This window comes from Rana temporaria, chromosome 2 (genome assembly GCF_905171775.1).
Source record: "Rana temporaria chromosome 2, aRanTem1.1, whole genome shotgun sequence".
In the NCBI taxonomy this organism is placed as follows: domain Eukaryota; kingdom Metazoa; phylum Chordata; class Amphibia; order Anura; family Ranidae; genus Rana; species Rana temporaria.
The window spans coordinates 120,315,712-120,340,869 of NC_053490.1; the positions used below are offsets into that span (position 1 = coordinate 120,315,712).

General features: G+C 44.5%; 1 protein-coding gene across 1 annotated transcript; it reads right to left on the minus strand.

The window, feature by feature from the left end:
• TSPAN31 (tetraspanin 31) lies at positions 1-25,158 on the minus strand. The gene is made up of 6 exons (XM_040340868.1): positions 24,869-25,158; positions 15,419-15,586; positions 14,166-14,246; positions 1,668-1,805; positions 1,296-1,409; positions 1-247 (listed from the first exon to the last, which is right to left on the minus strand). Exons 1-6 carry the CDS (start codon positions 24,929-24,931, stop codon positions 173-175), a joined length of 639 nt encoding a protein of 212 aa, XP_040196802.1. The 5' UTR covers positions 24,932-25,158; the 3' UTR covers positions 1-172.

Here is a 25,158-nt window from a genome sequence, read left to right on the forward strand (position 1 = left end):
TTTTTTTTTCATAAAAAGTCCCTATATCCAGGTTCACTCTGTTCCCTGTGCCTTTCTTCCAGCCAATCTGAACATGGAATCATAGTGTCAGAAATTAGCAGCTAAAAGATGGGACCAAAACTGTAAAATAAAATTATTTGATTGAAAGATTGCAGGCAGCTGTTCAGTAACACTATAGAAAAGCACTTGGATTTGCACGAGGGTCTTTCTGGTTCCGATACCGAAATGCAAGCCAAACGCCAAGGATCTGAAAGAAAAGAAGAATGCACACAGGACATCAGATAAGCACACAAACTACTGTCTTTTACAAAGCCTAATTATTTCATTTCCATCCTGTAAATGCTACAAGGATATCATAAACTAGAATCGAATGAACTGAAAAGAGAGAAGACATCACGTCCTATTTTAAACATCTGACTGTTTTCTGCTAGTAGACCCAAGTAAAAAAAAAGAGACCCATTTGATTGTAAAATGTTTAGTGGAGCTATTCTCTGGGTGCTGACTGGGTATCAGTACTATGTCCAGTCTATAAAATTACATTTTCTCAATGAAGAATTTTGGTTGTCAGCCGTCTCTGGGGAGTACGGGGAAGCTTATGTAACAGTCATGAGCTTTCAGTTTGTTCTCATTACAGAGAACTACACATTATTTCTGAAAAGGAAGCCCACAAATAGCAGTCACGTGAAATGGTTATAAAATCAGGAAGAAACACACTCTTCTGTACCGTTTGCTAGAATGCTCATTATATGTTAAAGGTGTTCTAAAAGTAACTTTTTTTATTTTTTATACAGAAAATAAACATGCTATATTGACCTGCTTTGTGCAATTGCTTTGCACAGAACAGCACCTTACCTCCTCTTAGGGCCCCCTGTCAGTGCTCGCCACTCCTTCTGCTGTGTGTGCCCCCATAAAAAGCCATGTGCTATAGGGGCACACGTGTGTGCATGCCCACAAGCCCGGTTGTGTGCGTCCATAGATGCACACAGCGTGGCTTAGCCCCCAGCCCCCCTTTCTCTCTCTCTCTGCTCACAGGATTTGCCCGACAGCAGCAGGAGCCAATGGCTGCCTCTGTGTGAGACAGAAGAGAGCCGCTGGAGATGGGCAAATTGCTGGATCGAGTGAGGATTTAGGTATGTATTTTAGGGAGGTGGGGAGCGATACAGCACAACTACTGGGACATTTTTCACCTTATTGCAGAGAATGCATTAAGATGAAAAAGGTTTGGATCCCAAATTGGAATCCATGAAGTTTCTGTTACCCTTTATATTTATTTCAGAATCAAATGATGCATTTACCTCTGTGAAGCTGAAGAAGAGTCCTACACCTCCAAGGATTTTCAGGGCTTCACCAGCATGGTTTAACATTTTGTCCCCACAGGTTTCACACGCAGGATGTTGATGCTTACAGTCCTAAATCGTAAAAGGAACAGAGAGGCCTTTGATAAGCACAAAAGGTGTCCAAAAATCAACCATAGTGCAATGGATGTGTGGGTGACCAATGAGTCAGAAAAACAATGGATGACTCATTTGCTCTCTTCATTAGAACATCAGATCAGTTTCAAGTGTCAGGCAAAAAAAAGAAACCAAACGCCCCCCCCCCCCTTCCCACACATAATGTGGTTAGATTAAACATCTGAGAATAAATGTGTTAAATATCAAAGCACATACCGCGTCACAAAAAGCATATTCCTCATTGAATTCTTTGCTATTCGTGGTGTTTAACAGACCGCAGCAATTCAAGTTTTTCTCCAACTCTCTCCGAGTGACATTACCGAGGTGGGTCCATGTGTTGTTCAGGAAGTGCTCCTGCAATAATCAGAAGGTCTTTAAATACAGTTCTATACAAATACAACAAATAAAAACAAAACCTACACAGCAACCAGCTCACCAAAAAGTAAAGCTGGTGCTCGACTTTCTGAACCTATTTTTTTTATTATTGTGAAGGGAAGCAAAGGTCTCCTGTCTGCAGTCTTCATGGCCACACTGACTACTTTCCAAAATTCATTTTAAATGAAAAGAAATAATGCTGTGGATCATGTGTGATACCTTTACTACATGGCATTCAGATCCCAGCTCCCACACCAGCACAAGCCACACACTGTTTATATATAAAGAAGGGTGAAGCCACAAACTCCTAGAAGCAAACAGTGCTCCCGATTTCCAGCAATCCTTGTGTGCATGGTTCTGTTCCTATGGTGCCTGAGGCAGTAGCACAGAAGGTCACCCTCCAGCCCATCAAGGATTCGATTTTCTTCCACCACATGTTCAAAAGAAAGAAAAGTCACTCGATTCCCCCATTACCACAATGTTTTTTTCTTTTTCAGCTTAACACTCTCCTGCCTTCATGTCTGAGCTAAGGGCAGATAGATTCTCGGAAGATGATTGATGTATCATTATCTGTGCCTACTCAAAATAGCCATGTCTAAAAACGCTAGGGGGTGGGTGTTTTTTCGAACAGATTTCTATAGAAAATAAAAGCATGGAGACATGGATGGTAGAGCGGGTTTGCTTTGAAAATTAAAAATTAATTACATAGGGTTTTCCGTTTGTGGCGCTAAAAATACAGTAAAGTTGCGCTTTAAATACAGGAAAAAAATTAAAATAAACCTTATGTTTTAGATTAAATGTTCCTGTGGTTAGATGCATTCAAAGCATCCAATCTGCTCTGGCGTCACAGAACAAAGAAAGTTTCACTTACCTGTACATTCCATATCTTGGAGTACAGTACGGGACACAGGCAACCTTATTCATACACCATGAATGCTCAACCTGTGGCTTCCAGCTGTTGCGGAACTACAAGCCCCATTATGCCTCAGTCTTTGAGAGTCAGGTGTGCAACTCATGCCGCGTACACAACCGTTTTTCATGTCGTGGAAAAAAAAAAAACGGGATTCCTCTCAAGCCTGCCTTGCATACACACGATCGTGATAAAAAAAAAAATGCTCGAGCAAAGCGCGGTGACGTACAACGGCACTATAAAAGGGGAAGTTCCATTCGAATGGCGCCACCCTTTGGGCTGATTATGCAAATTTCCCTGCTCATAACTTGCGTGTTTTTTTCCTCCCGTCGTTAAAGCCTACACACGGCTGTTTTTCACGACGAGAAAAAAAATACAGCAGGTTCTAAATTTTTTAATGCCCATCGAGAAAAAATGCTCTGGAGCCTACACACGACCGTTTTTAAACAACCAATTTAAAAAATTGCATTTTTTTCGTCATGAAAAACGGTCGTGTGTCATGGGACATGTAGTTCTGCAACAGATGGAGGGCCACAGTTTGTACACCCATACAAGTGATTGGATCCTGGCAAGCTTTTGAGGACACGCCCCTTTGGGCACCTACACTATTTTCGTTGTCAAGTATAAGAAATGTCTGTTTAGAGGAAAGGGTCACCAATTTAGAAATACTTCTGACAAATATAGCGCCCAAACAGACCACTTTGCTGGCAAGGAAGAGAGAGGAGAGAGATGTTTAGGTTTGATAATAAATCTTCCTGGGAGTCCATGGGATAACTAGAATATCTGAGTCCAGAGCTAGGGGGATGCTTGGTTCTGGAAAACAGAGGAAGTATGTTGTTGTATCTGGAGTACCATTTTCAACATATCAGAGGGAACTCATCTGGATGAATAGACCACTAGCCTTGGTCCAAGTTGCATCGGCTGAGATAATCCACCTGCCAGGTGTCCACTACTAGGATTTGGTTTCTTTACGACAGAATCTGACTGGTCTCCTGCAAGGCAGCTAGGCTCCTCATGTCCATTTGATGACTGATATATTGTCTGACTGCACCCAAACTGGACGTGTCTTTATAAAGGGATCCAGTGCTGGAGGGACAGCCACACGGCTCTGAGTTCCAGAATGTTGATGGGGAGTTTGGCCACTTCTTTTGATCACATGCTCTGCACTATCAGGAATTGGCAGATTCCTCCCCAGCCTGACAAACCTCCATCTGTTGTACATTTTAAGAACCATTTTTACAGAAGGAAGGATTTTCTCTCAGGCTCTGGGATTCCTTTTTGAATCTCAGCTGTCGAGCTCAGCTCTTAGACCAGGGATATGCAATTAGCGGATCTCCAGCTGTTGCAGAACTACAAGTCCCATGAGGCATAGCAAGACTGACAGCCACAAGCATGACACCCAGAGGCAATGGCATGATGGTACTTGTAGTTTTGCAACAGCTGGAGGTCCGCTAATTGCAGGTCCCAGTCTTAGACAGTGTCTTCAAAAAATTGCCAGTGTCCAGTCACCTGAAAGTGCCTATAGTGTATGAATATGTTGCCTATGCCCTGTACTGAACAATAAAGATATTTTTTCTTTAGACACAGTTAAACTGAATACACCAAATCACATGTAAAACAGAGTGAATTATACCATTTAAAAACATTGCATGCATTTAGAAACATATATGCATGTCATGACCAAGGTGGACGAAGCCTTAGAATGTGGAATAGAATTGTGTGCAGGAAAAAGGACTGTTAAGTTTCCCAGCGATCCACTAGAGCTGCACGATTCTGGCTTAAAGCGGAGGTACAAAAAAAAATAAAATAAAAGTCAGCAGCAACAAACACTGTAGCTGCTGTTTTAATAAGCACACTTACCTGTCCAGGTTGCCCGAGATGTCGGCCGCCCGAGGCAGATCCGTCCCTCAGACCAGGTCCCGGTGCCGCCATCCTCACTATGGGAAACAGGCAGTGAAGCCTTATGGCTTCACTGCCCATTTCCTACTGCACATGCGTGAGTCGCGCAGCTATTTGTGAATGGGAACAACGTCCTGTGTGCCCCAGGAGGCAAAGGCAAGGAGAACACAACAGAACCTCCCCGCGGAAGAGGCAGATTAGGACGATCTGCCTATTAACAGCAATTTCTGGCAAGAATATATATATATTTTTTTACTTGTAAGCAACAAGTGTCAGAAAAAGGTATAGGGCCAGATTCTCGTAGGAGTGCGTATGTTTGCGGCGGCGTAACGTATCCGATTTACGTTACGCCGCAACTTAGACGGGCAAGTGCTGTATTCTCAAAGAACTTGCTCCGTAAGTTGCGGCGGAGCGTAAATCGGCCGGCGTAAGCCCGTCTAATTCAAATGTGGGACAGGGGGGCAGTGTTTTATGTTAATCTTCTGTGACCCGACGTTTTTCACGAACGGCGCATGCGCCCTCCGTGGAAATCTCCCAGTGTGCATTGCTCCTAATACGCCGCAAGGACGTATTGGTTTTGACGTGGACGTAAATTACGTCCAGCCCCATTCACGGACGAGTTACGCAAAATTTTTAAATTTTGCCGCGGGAAACGACGCCATACTTAACATTGGTACGCCGCACTTACGCCACCATATAGCAGGGGTAACTATACGCCGGAAAAATCATCGGTCCTTGGCACAATTTTCATCCACAATGCAGTTCCCCGGTGCCAAAAAGGTTGGGGACCACTGCCCTAGAGCATAAAATTGTGGTCATTGCAGTACTTTATGTCACATCGTATATGCGCAGCATTCTTTCAAGCGCACTTTTCTTGGAAACAAATACACAGACTTAAAAAAATAAAATAAAAAAAATTATGAGACAACAGTAAAGTTAGCCAAATTTTCTATATTGTGAAAAGATAATGTTTTCATATGCGGGCACGACTTACATATGCTTTTCTGAAGACGCAAAACTGCGAAACGCGTAAGAAGCTATGTGGACAGCGCAAGGGGGAGTGTAATTTTAACCAGTGAGACCACAGGTACAGCAGGAGCCAGGAACGCACCCGTACGATAAGCTGGTCAGCGGCTGTCTAAAAGACTGACACTGCCAAAGACACCAGGTGCTGGTTTTAAAGCACCTCTCTTGTGAGTAGTTTTTTATTATGAATTTTAAATAAATATATTTTTAAACGTATTTCACCATGATGAGCCCCTTGGTTTCTTTGAGGCATTGAGGAACATCCTGAGAGGACTCACCAACTTTAACGGAATAAGTTTTTGAGGCACATTACCAGCTGGGGTCTGGTGAGTTTGCATTTCAGCAGTTGGTGGTGGTAGCACTTATCTTTGTCGGGTGGAAGAAGTGACAGCACCCTGTATGCATGAAATATAGCACCAGGGGAGAGCGCATGCGCGGGCAATGGCGATGGCTGACTGAGCCGTGAGCTCCGCACCAGGCAGAAACAGCGGCGCCCGTAGCTCGGTACACAGCCGCTCCCGAGCTCTGCAAATCCACACAGGCAGCCTTCGGGACAGCGGGCACATTTTGGTACCTCAGGGTACTTTAAAGGGCTAATAATTTTGAAGTTCTGAGTAGTGGAGCGATCGTGAGGAGATCCAAGATGGCCGCCGCGCGGCTTACACAGGCACAGCAGCACAGCCTAATTGAACAAGGATCCCTCAGGCAAGTGACAACCTTCTCCCCCCTGCAAAACGGACAGGAGGATCTGGGAGATTCCCCTCACATGTCCCATCTTTACCCAGAAACAAATGGAGCTCAGATTCATCCCATTATGATGGAAAACTTACTCACACCTAAGGGACCCATAGTCTCACCTCAGCACAATCCCCTCAGCCATGACGCATTAACAATGGGGTCGCCTAACCTAATGGAGGAACTATTCTTGAAATTTTCTGCCTTATTAGACAGGGGTTTGTCGCAAACAGCAGCCAAAATTACGGGCGACTTAAAAGCTGACTTCCATTCTTTAGGTACTAGGATAGAAGCTGTTGAAGGCAAATTGGAGGAAACAATAGCAGCTACCTCACAGAACTACAGTCATATGCAAACACTTCAAGACCAGCTGGAGGTAGCCATGAATCGCATTGATGAACTCGAAAATAGATCACGGAGGTCTAATATTAGGATTAGAGGTCTACCTGAATCCGTCATTAATGTCCCTGAAGCAGTGCAGGACCTAATCAAATACCTTCTTCCCAACATCACCCCTCAGCGACTGGAGCTGGACAGAGCTCACAGGGCCCTAGGAGCCCCTAGAAAAGATGGCTCCCCAAGGGACATCATTGCTAAGCCACATCACTTTTCGGTCAAGGAGGAAGTTATGAGACAAGCAAGGTCGGCTAAGGTCATACTGTGCCAGGGTCATCAAGTACAAATTTTTACGGACCTATCTCCTTCCACCATCCAAAGACGAAGGTCTCTGAAACCCCTTCTTCTTGCGTTAACCCAGAAATCCATCAAATACAAGTGGTCATTCCCATTTGCGGTCAAATTTACTCTAAATAGCAAACCATATGCCTTCTCCACCCTTTCAGATGGAGAAAATCTGCTACTGCGACTGAAAATCATAGCTCAAGAAGCAGACATGGACACTTCCAGTGTGGGTCAGGGGTCCAACAAGAGAGCTATCCCTACCAGCCCTCCATCTCCCCTGTGGCTGAAGAATAAGAATAAGAAAGCTAAGGACAATGGAACTACCTGAAAAGTGACTTTTGTGCTTCACCATCGAGCTCCTTTTAGCTCGCTTTATGAGCATTGGTTAGGCCTAATAGGCCGATTGGTTTTCTCCTTTTTTTTTTCCTAATGCTCTCTTGTTTTGATCCTTTTTTCCTCCATCTAAATTTTCATATATAGGTTATATTACCTGTCTGGATCTCCCAGGTGATTCCTGGGTTTGTAACTGCTGGTGGTCGGCTCGGGCTTCCCTAGACCCTCTGATTGAGGGGGGGGGGGGGGGGGGAGTCTGAGGCGATTACCAGGGGGCGTCGCTTCTTTTTTCTTATCTTTTTTTTTCCCACAAAAGTGGTATATTGTTCTATTCTTGGATGTGTACTGTTCATTGCAATTTTTATATAGGTCAATAATATATTAAGGGCGCCTGGTTCCTGCCTGGTCTTAATGCGCCTCCAGCCAACCGTCGGATACCATATGGTTTCCGAGGGGTGGACAGCTCCCTCCGATTTCAGAGGAGCTGACGTTATCTCTAAATTTCTAAGCGTCTGGGGTCTCTCCCCCCCAGCGCTGGTTTTCTATTTTCAGGGAGTTCCTTTTAGCTCTTTTCTTTCCTGTCCTCCCTCACCTTTCCCTATGATCCTTAATTATTTACAAAAATGTCTAAAATTTTATTCACCTACAGGTACTTCAATCCTCCTGACGGCCTTCAGGGTTACAGCCCTCATGACTTCGTCTTTTTTGAGACTACTGTTGGTGAGTGGGGGTTGCTCCTGCTGCGGTGCCGAACCTTTATCACATGGCTAATCGGGTAGATTTCAACATTCGCATTGCCTCACATAACGTTCAGGGTATGAACTCTCAGATTAAACGGAGGAAGGTATTGGACCTTTATAAATCTATGCACCTTGACATTGTCATGATGCAGGAAACCCACCTTCCTATCCGATATAGCCCTACTTTCCTCCACCCCCATTTTCCCCAATTTTATCTAGCCAGTGCTGAAAACAAAACCAAAGGAGTAGCGATACTATTTTCCAAGAAATGTGCCTTTGTCAAATTATCTGAAGTCACTGATCCAGAGGGAAGGTTCATTTTGGTTAAAGGCAAGATAGGGGATCAGTTATTCTCTCTTGTTTCCTACTATACCCCTAACAGGGGTCAAGCTAAATTCTTCAAGTCAATGATTGATACCCTATCTCCTGACCTCGAAGGCACCATTGTGCTTGGAGGTGATTCTAACACAGCCCTGGACCAGGGCTTAGATAAAACTAAACCTCCTGGATCTAGATTGATTCGTCCTACAAGAGAAAGCCTCAAATTCGCAAAAGTCCTACATGATAATGGCCTAGCTGACACCTGGAGGGAACTTAACCCCTCTACTCGAGACTACACCCATTTCTCTCATCCTCATTTGTCCTATGCACGCATTGATCATATCCTCACCCCATCATCCACTCTCCCGGCGATCCTGTCTGCCTCTATAAGGGACACTGTCTTATCGGATCACTCCTTAGTGATCATTTCGCTTAAATTAGGGGTCAGGGAAGGATCGCGTACGTTCTGGAGATTGAACGAGTCCTTACTGTCTGAGCCAGTCAGGGTCAAGGAGATAGGCTTAGCATTGACAGAATATTTTACACTCAATGATACAGGGGAGGTTTCTGAAGAAACATTATGGGCCGCCCACAAAGCCTTTATTAGAGGGAAGCTCATACAGATTTCTACGAAACTTAAAAGAGAAAGGGTTGCTGAAATAAGCAAATTGGAAGCGGAATACATTTCCCTTAAAGCCAGACACAAAAAGAACCCGTCCGGAATCTCCACGTCGGTAATAGACAACGCTAGACTGGCGCTCAATCTTGCTCTCACTACCCGGGCGGAGAAATCAATTAGGTGGGGAACACACAAATTCCACACCCAGGTTGATAAAATAGGCCCCCTTCTTGCTGCCAAACTTACCCCTAAAACTAAATTAATTTCTATGCCTAAAATAAAAATAGGGGGCAATCCTCCCACAACCAATCCATCCAAAATCCTTGAGGCTTTCCAGGGCTTTTATTCACGCCTTTACGAACCCCACACCAGGCCAACTACTGGTGCAACGTCACAATTCCTAGAGGGTCTTCATATCCCGACCCTGTCAACGGATCACAGAGATATTTTGGATTCCCCAATCACAGAGGAGGAGGTTGTGGAGGTAGTCAGGGGTCTTAGAACTGGGTCGGCCCCCGGTCCAGATGGACTGTCTATCCCTTATTACAAAACTTTTTCAGCTATCCTGGCTCCACACATGACTAAGTTTTTCAATTCCAAAACCAGGGGTGACCCTCTGGATTCCCAGATTAATACAGCCTTCATAACGGTCATTCCTAAACCGGACAAAAACCCAGAAGACGTTAGAAACTACCGTCCGATATCCCTAATCAATAACGACCTCAAGGTCCTCACCAAAATCCTAGCCAATAGACTAGCAGGCTTTATAGGGCAGTACATACACAAAGACCAAGTAGGTTTTATACCTGGCAGACAGGGCCCGGACCAAATTAGGAGAGCAATAGACCTAGCGTCGATTTTGCAGACCAATTGGACGGGGGGGATCCCTCAGAGAGGATTTTTACTGTCATTGGACCTGCAGAAGGCCTTTGACTCAGTTTCCTGGCCCTATCTTTTTAATTTACTTGAGACATGGGGTTTTGGACCCAGATTTCTAGGCATTATTAGGGCCCTATACGCAAACCCTAGAGCTTTAGTTAGAATTAACGGGCATTACTCCAAACCCATTGAGATTAGAAGGGGCACCAGACAAGGTTGTCCCCTATCCCCATTGGTTTTCGCTGTAGCAATCGAGACTTTAGCAATAGCAATAAGACAGAATCCCAATATCTCAGGAGTCCAGTGTGGAGATCAAACTCACAAATGCGCCCTATTTGCGGATGACATATTGCTATTCCTGACCTCTCCTGTCACCACCCTCCCCAATTTATGTCATATTTTGGACGACTTCTCCAAAATCTCTGGCCTATCGGTCAACTTTTCTAAATCTCAGGCCCTTAATATTTCCCTGCCCTCACAAATAGTGCTGGATCTTAAACAATCCTTTAATTTTAGCTGGAATGAAACCTCAATCCAGTATCTAGGAATCGCTCTAGCCGCAAAGACGGAAGCTCTATACGACCTCAATTACCCCCCCTTATATAAGAAAATGGAAGCCGACCTTAAAATTTGGTCCAGATTTAACCTCTCTTGGTTGGGAAGAATAAACTCAGTCAAAATGACCCTGTTCCCCAGAATATTATACTTGTTTCGTTCACTCCCCATCCCCACAAGACGAAAGCATCTAAAATCTTTACAAAGCAAACTGTTAAAGTTCATTTGGGGTTCAAAGGGATATCGAGTCCCACAAGATACATTATTCCGCCATAGAAGCAAGGGTGGTCTAGGCTTACCTGACCTTCATAAGTATTATCTCTCAGCTAGATTAGCTCAATTCTCTGCCTTATATTCCAAGATCAATGTACCTGATTGGGTAAAGATAGAACAACTAGCTATTCCCTCGGCCCCCCTTGACTATCACCTCTGGTCCCCCATCAAATCACGCCCAGCCATCCTCTCCCCAGTCCTTTCCCAATCCTTTGCTTTGTGGGATAGCCTTAGATATAACGACAGACTGACATCAACTACCCATCCTCTTGCCCATATCTTCAATAACCCTGAATTCCCATCCGGCATGAGACCATCTCAATTCCAATGGTGGCTGGACAAAGGGCTATATCGGATAGGACATTTCTTTGCTTCAGGCGGTCCCATCTCCCTAAACTACTGTACTAATACTCTGAAAATCCCTAACTCAGAGAGGGGTCGCTATGATGAAATCTTGGATTATCTCCATAGCATCTGGAAGACCAGACCCCTTCCTCCTGACTTCACGTCATACGAACTTTGGTGTGGACAGGACATAGGGCGGAGGGGAGGCATCTCGGTGATCTACTCAGCCCTCACTCACCCAACAGACAAATCGCCTTATATGAAGGCTTGGGAATCTGACTTTCAAATTAATATGAGCCTAGAGAACTGGCACAAAGCCTTTTTCAGATCATTCAAGGGCATCCAGAGCGCCTCCCTAATGGAGGCCAATGTGAAGGTCTTCACCAGATGGTATCTTACCCCCTCCAGATTGGCTTCCATGTTCCCTTCTGCGGATCCCCTTTGTTTTCGGGGGTGTCAGCTGCGGGGCACCATGGCGCACATATGGTGGGAATGCCCTAGAATCCGCTCCTTTTGGAGAATAATATTCAAAATTATTTTCAAAGTTACTGGGCACCGGATTACAGGGGCTCCCAATACGGCCCTACTAAATGCCCATATACCACAACTTAACAAGCCCACACAGAAGTTGGTGCACTTTATCCTACTGAGCGCAAAGATAGCCATTGCTAAGTCTTGGAAACAAACTAGACCACTCATATCGGTGGTTAAACGAAAAGTGTCATGGATCATGATTCAGGAGAAGTTGTCCAGCATACTACATGACTCCTCCGAAGCATTCCGCGAGATTTGGACACCGTGGGCTGACTATGTTGGTATTCCGCTTACACCTTTACCTGATTAGGCCGGATTGTGATCTTAACTGATTTTAGACATTCAACTGCTCTCTCCCCCTGGACCCCCTTGCCTCCATTTCCTTTTCCTCTGTCCTTTCTTCTATACCTCTTTTTACCTTCCTTATTATACTTAGTAGTTTTCAATATTTGATTGCACAACTCTTTAAGGGTTATAGCCCTAGAGTCTCAATGCTCTTTATGTTTGGTCTCTTCCGGGGGAACATTTGTTTGCTACTCTCCCTCGAGGGGGTTGTTTTTATTTTGCTCCTCCCTCATACTAGTGAGAGGTGTGGGTGGGGGATAAAGGCTCGGGGCCCTTCGCTTGACACAGCTGGTTCCCAATTGGGGTGTCGAGGGATGGTCCCCGGATCATTCTTTAGTAGGTCTGGGCCCTCGGGTGGCAAGTACTATCTATAGGGGCACTTGGGTCCTCACCGGTACCCTAGCGAATTAGCTAGGCAAGATTTCCCCAATTTCTACCCGCTCCACCCGGAAGAGATGGTTATTTACTACATTTTATTGTAACCTCATTTTGGCTTCATTTGTCTCATGGGGCTTTTGTTATGTTCGATGATTTGTCATGACTGTAACCCTTTTGATGAATATCAATAAAAATCTATTGAAATTAAGAAATATAGCACCAGGATTTAAACTCAGCAACACTTTCTGTTTGGACTGGAATTTGTGAACTGGCGCTTACCCATAATTGGGGACGTGTTGCAGCATGAACGCACATGAATTGTGAAAAACTAATTTTTGGCACCAACGCACCTTATTATTATTTTTATATATTAATAATATTATTCATTATTTATATGTTCGCACACTTGTGCATGTATATTCATAATAGTTTATAGACTCACTTATAGCACTTTGGAAATATTGTTTCACTAGCACATCATTTGGGGTAGCCATATTTATCTATTTATTTATTTATTTATTCATTCATTTATTTATTTTTGATGGCACAGCATATGCACATAGCATCACGCTAGTACATATGTTCACAAGAGCTGTTTCAATAGTGACCCATCACGTACATCACTGTACTGGATCTAGCACTATATCACTATAGGGGTCAAAAAATTTTTTGGGGGTAAACTAAAAAAAAAAAAAATTTCTAAAAAAAAAATTTTTTTTGATATCACATTATTATACCAGCGCAGTACCAACACCTTTTTAATTTTTTCACCTAAACCTCATAGAAGGTTTATACAGCACTGCAGCAGGTCAATATAGTATTATTTAGAACTTATTTTTGCGCCGGTGACAATCACTTTTCCTATACGACTTACATATGCGTTCGCTTCTGCACGCGAGCTTGGTTAGACAGAGCACTTTCAATTATTTTTTTCTTATTTTACTTTTTTTTTTTACAGGACCTCTTAAATATGAGACGTACAATGGCAGCGGGCGGTCCTTAATTGCTTAAACAGTGTTACTAAACCCACAACAGTAAAAGCAGTCTGTATAGGCAGAGTAGCATGCTTGCTTTACTCACTGTGGAACTTAAGAGGTTAATCCTCTGTATTGTGTGAAAAGGCTCTTTGATCCTGTATGGACAGATCCTCCCCCTCCTGCAGGGTCTCTCTTGGAAAGGCCTGATAAGACACAGTGAGGGTAGTAAAGTTGCACATGCTCAGTTTGGTCTCTATTGCTGGAGAGACCATTTCCTTGTTTAGGTCACACGATATTGCCATCACACATTTGGGCGTGTATACAGATACTAAATGACAGCCCTGCCTCCTCTATGCCCAACAACAAAAAATAAAAATTATAAAAGGTGTGGGCACTGCACCATTTTCATATTACTGGGTTAAGTAACACTTTAAGTGGTTAAAACTGACCTCATTTACAGACTGAAGTTATTTGCTTTGATCTAAGAGAACTAAATGTTACTTTGTTTATTTATAGTCATCTCTCAGTGCTGACAATGTTGTGAAAAACTTTTTTTTTTTTTTTTTTTTTGACAGCCGAGTGAGCAGAGAACTCTGCACTTTGTTACATGAATAAATCGGGGGAAATGCTGCAAAGAAATCGTGGGGGGGGGGGGGGGGGGGGGTTGTTTGAATAGAGCTTGTGTTTTTTTTTTTTTTTTTTTTAACAATTAAATCGTACAGCTCTAGGATCCACCTATTCTTGTTACAAAATACCAACATAAAACATATCAGGAGCACAAGAACTTACTTGCTGCGATCGGTTCATAGCCAAACAGGAACAAGAGACCACCAGTTGGAAAATAAAGATGAGTATTAACACCACCATGTACTAGATTACATTTAAGGATGCATAAAGTCATTACCAGAAAAAATAAAACCACACAACAGGCAATAAACTGTTTATTGGTAAAGGACGTGATAACCTCAAAGGAAATCAAGCAGGCTAGTGTGTCATTAGCAGTACACATTATAATGTGCCTAGTTATTGATGTCCTGCTTGTATCATTTAAAAAACACCCACACACAACTAGCTCAAAAGCAGCAGCAGACAAAAAGGGGAGAGGAAAAAGACCTGCTGTGTGTGGACAAGGGGCAGTCTCACCCTGGAGCCCCCGTCCCCCAATTTGTTTTTTTCTCCACCCACCAGAGCTTACTCATGGGGAGCGAGTATGCTCATGAGCAAGCAGAGAGCGAAACTCGTTGGGGGGGCGCATGGCCGAGACTGCCAGTTGTCCACACACAGTGGGTCATGTCTTGATGTGCAGCTCCCACAACATCTAAACCAGGGGTCCTCAAACTATGGCCCTCCAGTTGTTCAGGAACTACAATTCCCATCATGCCTAGTCACGTCAGTGAATGTCAGAGTCTTCCAATGCCTCATGGGATGTGTAGTTCTGCAACGGCTGGAGGGCCATAGTTTGAAGATCCCTGATTTAACCTCTCATCGTCTGGAGTGTGGGCAGGCTCCTTTCCTGGCCAGCACAGGACTATACTTCTATGCAGCCTGAGTGGATCACTGCGAACAAAAGGTGAACAGACATATGTATTCCTGGCTGTTTTCTGTGCACCAAGTCTTTTTACCCAAATTCCAGCCAAAATCAAATATTTTGTATAAAGTAAGGAAAGGTTAGAATTTCAAGCAGGTTCCTCTCCCTCCCTCCCATCTCCAGTCTGAAGAGGAAATGATGGATAATCTTTTCTCACAAGGTTATTGTTGTCCATGACTTCCTTTCACACGTGCACACACACACACACACACACACACACACACACACACACACAAGTCAAACAGATGACACCTTTTTTTTTTTTAGCATTTCAGCTTCCTGAATCACCTGCCCCCCCAAGTGTCTACACTTCTCCAGCAATATAATAAATTGCATTATTGTCATAAGGAGCTGTACAGTGAGGCATAGCTGAACATACAAATCTTTTGCCCGTTGCTAGAGTTAACCTAACTTTCACATGCACACTCATTCACTTAACACCACTTAAGGATACAATGAAGAGCATCACTTGATGGTGACTAACTGCTCCAATTAAGCCAACAATAGCAATAAGGAGTAAGAAAACACCAACTGCGATGACGCCCCCAATAATCTCGATGCTGGAGACTATTCCAAAGCTTTTTCCCCATGCCGCCACGCCAATCAGCAGCAGGCCAACCAGCTGAAAGAAAAAAAACAAAAAAACAAACACACAAGATTATAAAAATGTTCTAGCAATAGACAAATGCAGATTAATGGTTAAATTCAGCTGGAGTTTTAGTTAAATGCCAAGTTTTTGTTAAACACAGTATTTGCCCATTTGAATGTATGCAATGGCATTCAAATGAAAAGTGCGTTTGACAAGAAAAGGCTGCGTTTGGCCTACAGTTCAAATGCACCCCTTCTGCACATGCTACATCCCAAGAAACACGCGGTCTCAAAAATGCCGTATGTACTGCTCCATTAAAGTCCACAGGATTTTGATGCCTTGCATTAGGAGGTACGTTTTGAATGCAGGAAAACCCATGCCCATCAACAAAAGCCCTGAAAAAAAAAATAAAAAAAAAAATTAAAAAACATTGGATTTCTGTTCTGCCAACAGTCAACGAGGGAAGAAAAAAAAAATGCACATGGTTTCTTAACTTTACTACAAACAAATAATGTAGTATCATTATCACATCAGTAGTGGATTTTTTTTTTTTTTTTGGATGGTGGATCATGGTAATGGAAATTTATAGCCAAATTTTCAGAAAAATGTACCCCCCCCCCCCCTTAACATTTTATGGCCATCTTTTTGATAATGAATCCCGTTTTGTTTTTTTCTATTAACATTTACCACAAAAACGAAGGCCCAATTTATCCTGAAAGGGTAGACATATGGCTATATCAAGTAGTGGTGATGATATGTACATCTAATAAATGCAAAACTGCTTTCAGGCATTATGGGGTTAAGGTTTCACTTCCTTAAAGTGGCAACTCCATCTTTCAGCTATGACAAAAACATGATGTACCGGCGTACCGAGGCACCTAATTTTACCAAAAAAAAAAAAAAAAAAAAAAAAAAAAAAAAAAAAATTCCTATTCCTGCTCCCTAGTGCCTGTTGGAGCGGGGCATGCTGTGGATGGTGTCACGTGACGTCAACGCATTTCGCTGGAAAGAATAGCGTAGCTTTGTCTTGACGAAGTAGCGTATTAAGTCTATATGCCCTACCAGCAATGTGGTTTCCTAAGGTTGGGGCTTTGATGCACCTGAAATTTACACTTACATCCATAATTTATATTAAAAGGGGAAAAAAAAAAAAAAGAAGGGGGAAGAGGAATGAGTTGCTAGGCATTACTCACAAGTGATATACTGCCCATCTCTGCGTTTTTTTTCCTGACAGGAATGTCTGATGTTCATACATCAGTACAGTGTGCAAGAGGTCTAATGCTGCACAAATCAGACAAAATCGTTGTCACAGTAGCCAAAGGCAAGATGTGACGAGGGAGCTTGGCCGCTTCACACCTGTGCATTTTCCAGTGCTGGGAGGCACTTCTATGCCATATGGAGAGGGGAAACAAAACACACAGGGAAACGCATTCAAACAAAAGTAGTCTATCATTTAGCCGAAGGTAAAGCTTAGTGTGCTTCAAACACACGCATGCACACTTCCAGCCGTTAAACTCATGGCCGATATGAAATACATATTTACCACTTGACCTACGGAAAATGCACCCCCCCTTCATGACTTGCCCATTTCTTTTTAGATACAGCACTGTTATTTTAACCGACAATTGCGCGGTCGTGCAACACTGTACCCAAATAAAACGTATGTCCTTTTTCCCCCCCCACTCCCAAAAATAGTGCTATCTTTTGGTGGTATTTGTTCACCTCTGTGGTTTTTATTTCTCAAGTCGTCCTCCAGGACGGCACCCTGAGAGATGACTGGTTCCACCTGACAGGAAACACAATCAAGAAGTAGGTCAAAAAGCCCTGCTTGCGTTTCCTCACAGCGAAAGGGTTATTTTTTTTTTTAGAACCAAGGGATGGAGGCGGCATACCCCCCCCCCCCCCCCCCTAGCCTGTGCCATCACTGTTGGGGGGGGGGGGGGGTTGCTTTGACTAGGGAAAGGCAATGATCCATGTTCCTGTTCCCTACTGACAGAACGTGTGTACTGTATAGTAGGCGGGTGTCGATGGACAGCAAGTCTGCGGTACCCGCCACTGGGCTCTCACTATATGATCACAGTGAGAGCGGGTCACCGGCGGTGCACTCACGCACCCCAGATCACATACTAGGTACGTGATCTGCCACAGAGCGGCCACCCTGCCGCAGAATATGTACGGTGGGTGGTCCGTAAGTTGTTAATGCAACTCTATTTTTATTTATTTTTAAATATAGGCACAGTGTAATATAGGAATTTTCCTTGGCATCAACATCTTTCAGTCCCTGTACAGCAGAGCTGGCCCAATTTTAGCTGCGGCATTCACATGTTAAGGTTAGACTTTGGCATAAACATGAAAGCATGGACCTATCCTGCCTTGCATCAATGGTTCAGGCTCATGGTGGTGGTAGAATGGTGTGGGGGGGGGGGGGGGGTTATTTTCTTGGCACATTTTGTGCCCCTTGGTACTAAGCGAACATCATTTAAACACCACGGCCTACCTGAGTATTGTTTCTGGCCATGTCCATCCCTTTATGACTATTAGGTGTACTCATCTGATAGCCACTTCCAGCAGGATAATGCACCATGTCACAAAAGGTCAAACCATCTCACCACTGGTTTCTTGACCATGACAATGAGGTCACTGTACTCCAATGGCCTCCACAGTCACCAGATCTCTATCCAATAGAGCACCTTTAGAATGTGGTGGAACAGGAGATTTGCATCATGGATGTGTAGCTGATAAAATCTGCAGCAACTGGGCGATTCCATCATGTCAATATGGACTAAAATCTGAGGAAAGTTTCCAACACCTTGTTGAATCTATGCCACGATGAATTAAGGCAGTTCTGAAGGCAAAAGGGGTCCAACTCAATTCTAGCAAGGTGTACCTAATAAAGTGGCCGGTGAGTGTCTATTTGAATAATAATAAAAACAAATTTGAACCAGTGTTTAGGATCACAGGAATATGAAACATGATCCAACAAGCAGGTTATAGGAATGACACGAAGAAGAGAAAATATGTGCTCAGATAAAAGCACTACAGCCAGCATGTAAACATCGGAAAACAAAGCCCAAGGTCATATTTTCTAGTACTTGCTGGGTCACTCTTTACAAAAGACCAGCTAATGAACCTTTGACACTGAAACAGAGCAAACATTCAGGGAAAAAGCCAAACATGGCCTATGTTCAAATATACAAGACAGAGAGCAGGAAATAAGGGCACAAATCTAGCAAAAAAAAAAAAAAAAAAAAAGGGGAAGTGCGATTATTAACACGATTAGATGTGACTTCACTGCTCCACAGCGCATGGTTTTCCTGGGGTTAGCTGTACTTTCCCCATGACTTCTATTATGCCCCGCGGTTTTGGTGCCATTTGTGAAAGCATGCAGGCCTTTTGGTGCAGTTTCAGAAAGTGCTTTAAAAAAAAAAAAAAAAAAAAAAAAAAAAAGCTGGACATAGACGTCTCAGGGAAAGCGCAGCTACATAAAAGTGCAGCAGATAAGTGTGAAGCAGCCCTGAAGGGCACAAAGTCAATTGTTGTAAACACAGAACTGTCATGTTTGCATTTCTCTTGGTTCTCCGTCTGGGTATATCCATCCTTTTAGAGTCACCACTGAAACAGGAAGTAAGGGGAAATCTATTCCAGCGACAGCCGTCTATGAGGATATTTTCACTTATTACGTTTATTATTATTATTATGTTTGGTCTTTGGACCAGAAAATGCTGGGAAATCTGAAAAATAATTCTAAACCTTCCCACCAGCACTTTTTCATTTGCATAAAATGTAATTTTTCATGGTGTTATTTGCTGGTTTTACTTGCAGCCTATAGTAGCATAAATCACCACATTCCTTTGTGGGCTTTGGATCCTGCTTGATAGGGGCGCTTGTAGCAGATCACCGTGTTTCTGCGTTGTGTTTTTCAGGTAGACCTGATTGGAAGCTCCATGTGGGTCCAAGGACAGGCTGATGTAAACAGTCTTGTGTGCGTTTACACAAGGCATGTCCAAAGTCAGGCCCCTGGGCCAATTGTGGCCGCGTTCTGGTTTAATGCGGTCCCCCCTTGTAATTTGGATAGAATATATATCTCTTTTGTGGCCCCCAGAGTCGCAAAAGATATATACCGTATTTATCGGCGCTGTCTCTGAGGGGACAGAGAGGGAGTGGGACAAGCGCTGTCAGATTACATAAAGGAGAATCTCCTGTTTACACTGCGACGTCTGTAATAGGCTGCACTGATGGCAATGGTGAGGCTGCATTTATGCCACTTGTGAGGCTGCATTCACGGCAACAATAAGGCTGCATTGATGGGCCACTGACCCTTATTTTGCTTCACAGTTCTTTATTTAAAAATTGAAATTTTTTCCTGAAATTTCCCTCTTGAAGTGAAGGTGCATGTTATATGCCGATAAATATGGTATATCCAAATAACACGCCCAAACTCATCCTTAGTCTTAAGGGGCGCTTGGAGATTTGTTGGGGCAACAAAAGATATACATATACCGAGCTCATCTCTTCAGCACACACAGCCACAAAGGCAAGATAATTGTTGGGCAGTATATTAGTGCTCGAAGGAACACACTTAGACCACATTGTAATGGTCCAAAGAATGTCAGGCAAAATGGTCGGCCCTCACGCATGTTCACTTCATCAAATCTGGCCCTCTTTGAAAAACGTTTGGACACCCCTGGTTTACACCCACCAACCTCCGAGTCCATTTAAGTCCAAAAAAAATTAGAACAACTTCAGAGCCATTGAGGTTGCATGTCAAATCAATTTTGTTCTTCACAGGTATCTCAGACCTCTTCTGGACTTGTATTTGAGATTGCCTCATTCTAGTTTTGCAATCCAATTTATATTAATAGCACACGATTAAAAGTTAAGTCTTCGAATCAGATTAAGTTTCAGGGTTGGGTAAGAGTTAAGTACTAGGGAGATGATAAAGTGACCCTGCTAACAGAAGGTCATGCTTACCCATTATCTCACTGGTAAAAGAAACATGGATATACTTACCTTTCTGGCAGCCCATGTATTCAAAATTCCCATTCAGATTGGTTGAATACTTAACCCCTCCCTCACTAGTCACTGTGGTTCCACCTTCTGTGTCACAGGTCCAATAGTGACATATAAGCCAACAGAAGGAACCACAGTGGCCTTTGGGACCCAGAAGTGTAAAATAATTGCAGCGACTAGGGAGTGAAGAAGCTGTGCCACTGGAAAGGTAAGGATAGCCAAGCTTCTTTGGGGTGAACTAGTAAAAAGGTAACCCTGTGGTGACTGAGCCACATTAAAAAATGTTGCCTAAAATTAATGTCTGCAAGGTAGACAGACAGAATAGTGTAATACTTCTGTTAAAAAACAAGTAAATACCTATTAAATTCCTTCATCTATATCACCTCCGGCGTTCTAGTTTCTGTTCTCTCATTCACTTCCTGGTTTGTGGCGCTCGTTCATGTAAGAACTACATTTCCCAGTATGAACTGCGGCACGCCCAGTAATTCACACCTCCTTGAAGTCTCTAACATGTAGAGAGCGTCCTGCCACACAGATGTAGTTCCCAGGAGGGGGTGAGCACGGTACTGACCACCGCAGTAAACCCTCCCATCATGGTGGTCAGTAAAAATCAGACAAGCAGGAAGTGAACAGAACAGAGAAGAAATAGAGCAACTTCTGAGCAAAAACAAACAATGAGGAAAAAATTCCTTTACAACCCCTTTAAGACTTACAGCAAAACTGAAGGCATTTTCCTAAAACCTGTGAGCAGATAGGACATTCATCACAGAAGAGACACACTGGGGAAGACTTACTAAAACCGGTGCACTTAGAATCTGGTGCAGCTGAGCATGGTAGCCAATCAGCTTCTAACTTCAGCTTGTCCAGTTAGGCCCCTTTTACACGGGCGCCTCCGTAAGACGGAATCTGCTTGCTCAGCAGGGGATTGCTCCGCTGATCCGGATGACAGGTCCGTCTCTGCTCACTATGCAGAGCAGACACAGTCCCCCTCTATTCTACGTGAAATGGGGTGAAAACAGAACGCTTCAGTCTGTTTCATCAGATAGACGGATGGAATATAGGACCACCATCCGTGTGGATTTTGCAGACAGGATAGCATCAGGGTGTCAGTGGACATGTCATTTCCCACCCCCATGCATGCACGGCACAATCTCTGGTCATTCCGTTTGAAAAGTCACTCAACATTGGGACTGGAGATTGCAAAATGCACAGATGGAAGGAGAGCTAGGCCTGGGGACTTATAAAGCGAATGCCGGTCATCTTTTTATAGAAGAGCAAAAATGTCATATGAGCAAGGACAGGCGAGTAGAACATGGGGTTCTGGGAGGGGGAAAACTGTACTGAAATGTGAGGGCCTAAATCAGGCATGTCCAAAGTCCGGCCCGGGGGCCTAATGCGGCCCCCGGGTTGATTTAATATGGCCCCCCTGGGGATTTGGGTATATGTATTGTTTGTGGCCCCCAGGGCCACAAAAGATATATACTGTATTTATTGGCGCTGCCGTGGAGGGGACAGGGAGGGGGCAGGATGAGCGCCGTCAGATTACATGAAGAGAATCTCCTGTTTACTCAGCAGTGCCTCTATTGGAAGTCCCGTCTCCTGGGATGCCATTGGACGACTGTTCTGTCTATTATAGGAGGCGGGACTTTGTATAAAAGAGGCCACAGGGTAAACAAGAGATTCTCCTGTTTGTAATCTGTCGGCACTCGCCCCGCCCCCCTCCCTCTGCCCTCCGAGGCTGCAAATGGGCATCGTTCAGGCTGCACTGAGGCAATGGTAAGGCTGCATTCATGGCACATGCGGGGCTGCATTCATGGCACATGCGGGGCTGCATTCATGGCACATGCGGGGCTGCAAAGGTAAGGCTGCATTGGTTGCAATGGTAAGGCTCCATTCATGGCAATGGTAAGCCTGTGCGTGTTATAAGCTCATCCTTAGTCCCAAGCAGCGCTCTGGGATTCGTTGGGGGTCACAAAATAAATATATACAGTATATCCAAATAACACGCCCAAGCTCATCTCTTCACCACACACAGCCACAAAGGCAAGAGAATTCTTGTTGGGCCGTGTATTAGTGCTCAGACAAACACACTTAGACCGAATTTTAATGGTTCAAAGAATGTCAGGCAAAATAGTCGGCCCTCACGCATGTTCACGTAATCAAATCTGGCCCTCTTTGAAAAAAGTTTGGACACCCCTGGCCTAAATAAACAATTCATCCAACTAGCATCCAGTCAGGCAGGCCCTAGCAGTACATAGCTATTGGCAGACCTTAAAGGGGTTGTAAAGGTAAATGTTTTTTCACCTTAATGCATCCTATGCATTAAGGTGAAAATACATCCGACGGTACCGCCCCCCCCCCCCCCCCCCAAACCCCCATTTTACTTACCTGACCCCTCGAAAGTCCCGCGCGCGTCCATGTGATCCTCTTCGGTTCCCAGCCTGGCCGTTGATTGGCTAGGCTGGCGCTGCTGTCAATCACAGCGGATGATGCGGCACGCCGGGGCCGAGTGATACAGTTGGCGGCTATGCCCGCCGCTGTATCACGGGAGCGCACTCGCAAAAGCTTTCCACCATGGTGGAAAGCTTTTGCAAGGAGGAGCCGAGACAGCCGCAAGGGACCCCAAAAGACAGGATTCGGGGACACTGTGCAAAACGAGCTGCACAGTGGAGGCAAGTATAACATATTTTTTTTTTTTTTTTTTTAAATAACAAAGTTTGCCTTTAGTGTTCCTTTAAGCTGATCATGCAATTTGATTGTACATTCTTAAAGCCCATCTCCAGGCAAAAAAAAAAAAAAGTTTCCTCACACAACTAGCTGTGCCTACACAGCATGGGTCAACTGCTTGTTTTTGTCTAAGGCAGGGGTCGCCACACCCTCTAAACTAAGGGCCAGTTTACTGTCCTTGAGACTTAAAAGGAGTTGTAAAAAAAAAAAAAAAAAAAAGTTCTCTTGCATAGAATGCATTAAGGTGAAAAAAATTCAGAGTATACCACCCCCCCCCCGTTATATTTACCTGACCCCTCGAAAGTCCCGCGCTTGTCCCCGAGATCCTCTTCGTCGCTCAGCCTGGGCGCTGATTGGCTAGAGCGGATGGATTGAAAGCAGCGCAGCCATTGGCTGCTGTCAATCACATCCAGTGATGCACCGAGGGGCGGAGTCGAGTATACAGTGAGCGGCTATGGCTCTCTCGCATGAACGTGTGTAGTTTGTGCGGGGGAGGACCAGAGACAGCCACCCCAGAAGACGTGGATCGGGGGCCACTCTGTGCAAAACGAACTGCACAGTGGAGGCAAGTATAACATGTTTGTTATTTTAAACAAAAACATTTTTGTTCCTTTAGTGATCCTTTAAGGAGGCCAGACTGCTGATAGTAAGAGTAAGCGGTGCCCCAGCCTTGGCGCCCCCGGGGGAGACACAGTGCCCCAGCCTTGGTGCCCCCGGGGGAGACACAGTGCCCCAAGGACTGGATAAAAGTGAGCAAAGGGCCACAGCTTGGCGATCAAAATGTCTAAGGAAGAGAAAGCGGGAGATATACTTACCTGATCCTCCCAACACACGACTGGTCCGGAACCCCCAGCGGTCTTGAGTTGTGGATGGTTCCATCAAGCCCAGAGCATGCTCCATAGACCAGGAACACTCCACCACTGGACCGTTGGGGAGAGCACCATTTTCTGGTAGAACAAAAGAAGATCAGCGTTGACCATTAAATTGGAACTTCCACTAAAAGTGAAAGATACTTATTTTTGTTCTCCCCCTCTTACCTTTTTCTGACAGGTACCTGCTCATGCAATGCTCACCTAGGAAAGAATAGAGGAAGTTCAGACCCCCTCTCCCCACCCGTAGCTCCTCAGACAAGTCAGGACCAATCCAGAAACACATCGCTTCTGGAGTATGCACAGTGGGGCTGTGAAGTCATAGCCAGCTTCCCACTGCCAAGATGGCGGTACCGGAGGCCCAAAGACTGGCAAAGAACTGGCCCGGGAGTTCCGCTTTAAGATCTACAAACAACAATGTAATATAGGGTCCTGTTCCATAGATAAAAGGGTATAGGCCTGTCCTCAGATTACCTAGTTCTGCTAACTGTAAATGATGCTGCATCCCATCCATCCATCCCTAATATGAGGAGAGGGACAGGGAGGAGCACGCACACAGAACAATGGGAGGGTGAGGCAGAGAAGACAATGATGAGCCGGACCAGTGACAGCGCAGACTCAGGCCTGGCAGAGGGAAGGGAAGGGAAGGGACAGCAGAGAGGCTCCTAGGATGAAGCCATGACACACATTGACGTTCCGCTATTCTTACCATGTAGACCACGTTGAGCGCACATAGCGCGTTCTTGGAGCAGGTGAAGCCGCCGCACACCATTCTCCTGACTCGGGCTCTAGTCAAGATAACGAGAGTGGTCTCTTTAAATGGGAAGCTCCTCTTCCTCTGTCTCCCCCGGCCCGCTGCACGGTGACGTCACCGCCCTCGCTCCCTAGAGAAAGAAGAGCTCGCTGATTGGCTGGATGTGATTCTTCCCCCGTCTTTCCATCGCTCGGGCTTTTACGGCTGACGCACACAAGCGGGCGCATATGTGACGTTGTACGGAA

Excerpts from the sequence above, each read along its gene's own strand:
- TSPAN31 (XM_040340868.1), bottom strand. The coding sequence starts at position 24,931 with ATGGTGTGCGGCGGCTTCACCTGCTCCAAGAACGCGCTATGTGCGCTC. Across the intron at positions 1,806-14,165 it reads CTATGAACCGATCGCAGCAA|GAGCACTTCCTGAACAACAC; the intron begins GTAAGTTCTTGT and ends TGATTATTGCAG. Across the intron at positions 248-1,295 it reads TCTTCTTCAGCTTCACAGAG|ATCCTTGGCGTTTGGCTTGC; the intron begins GTAAATGCATCA and ends CTTTTCTTTCAG.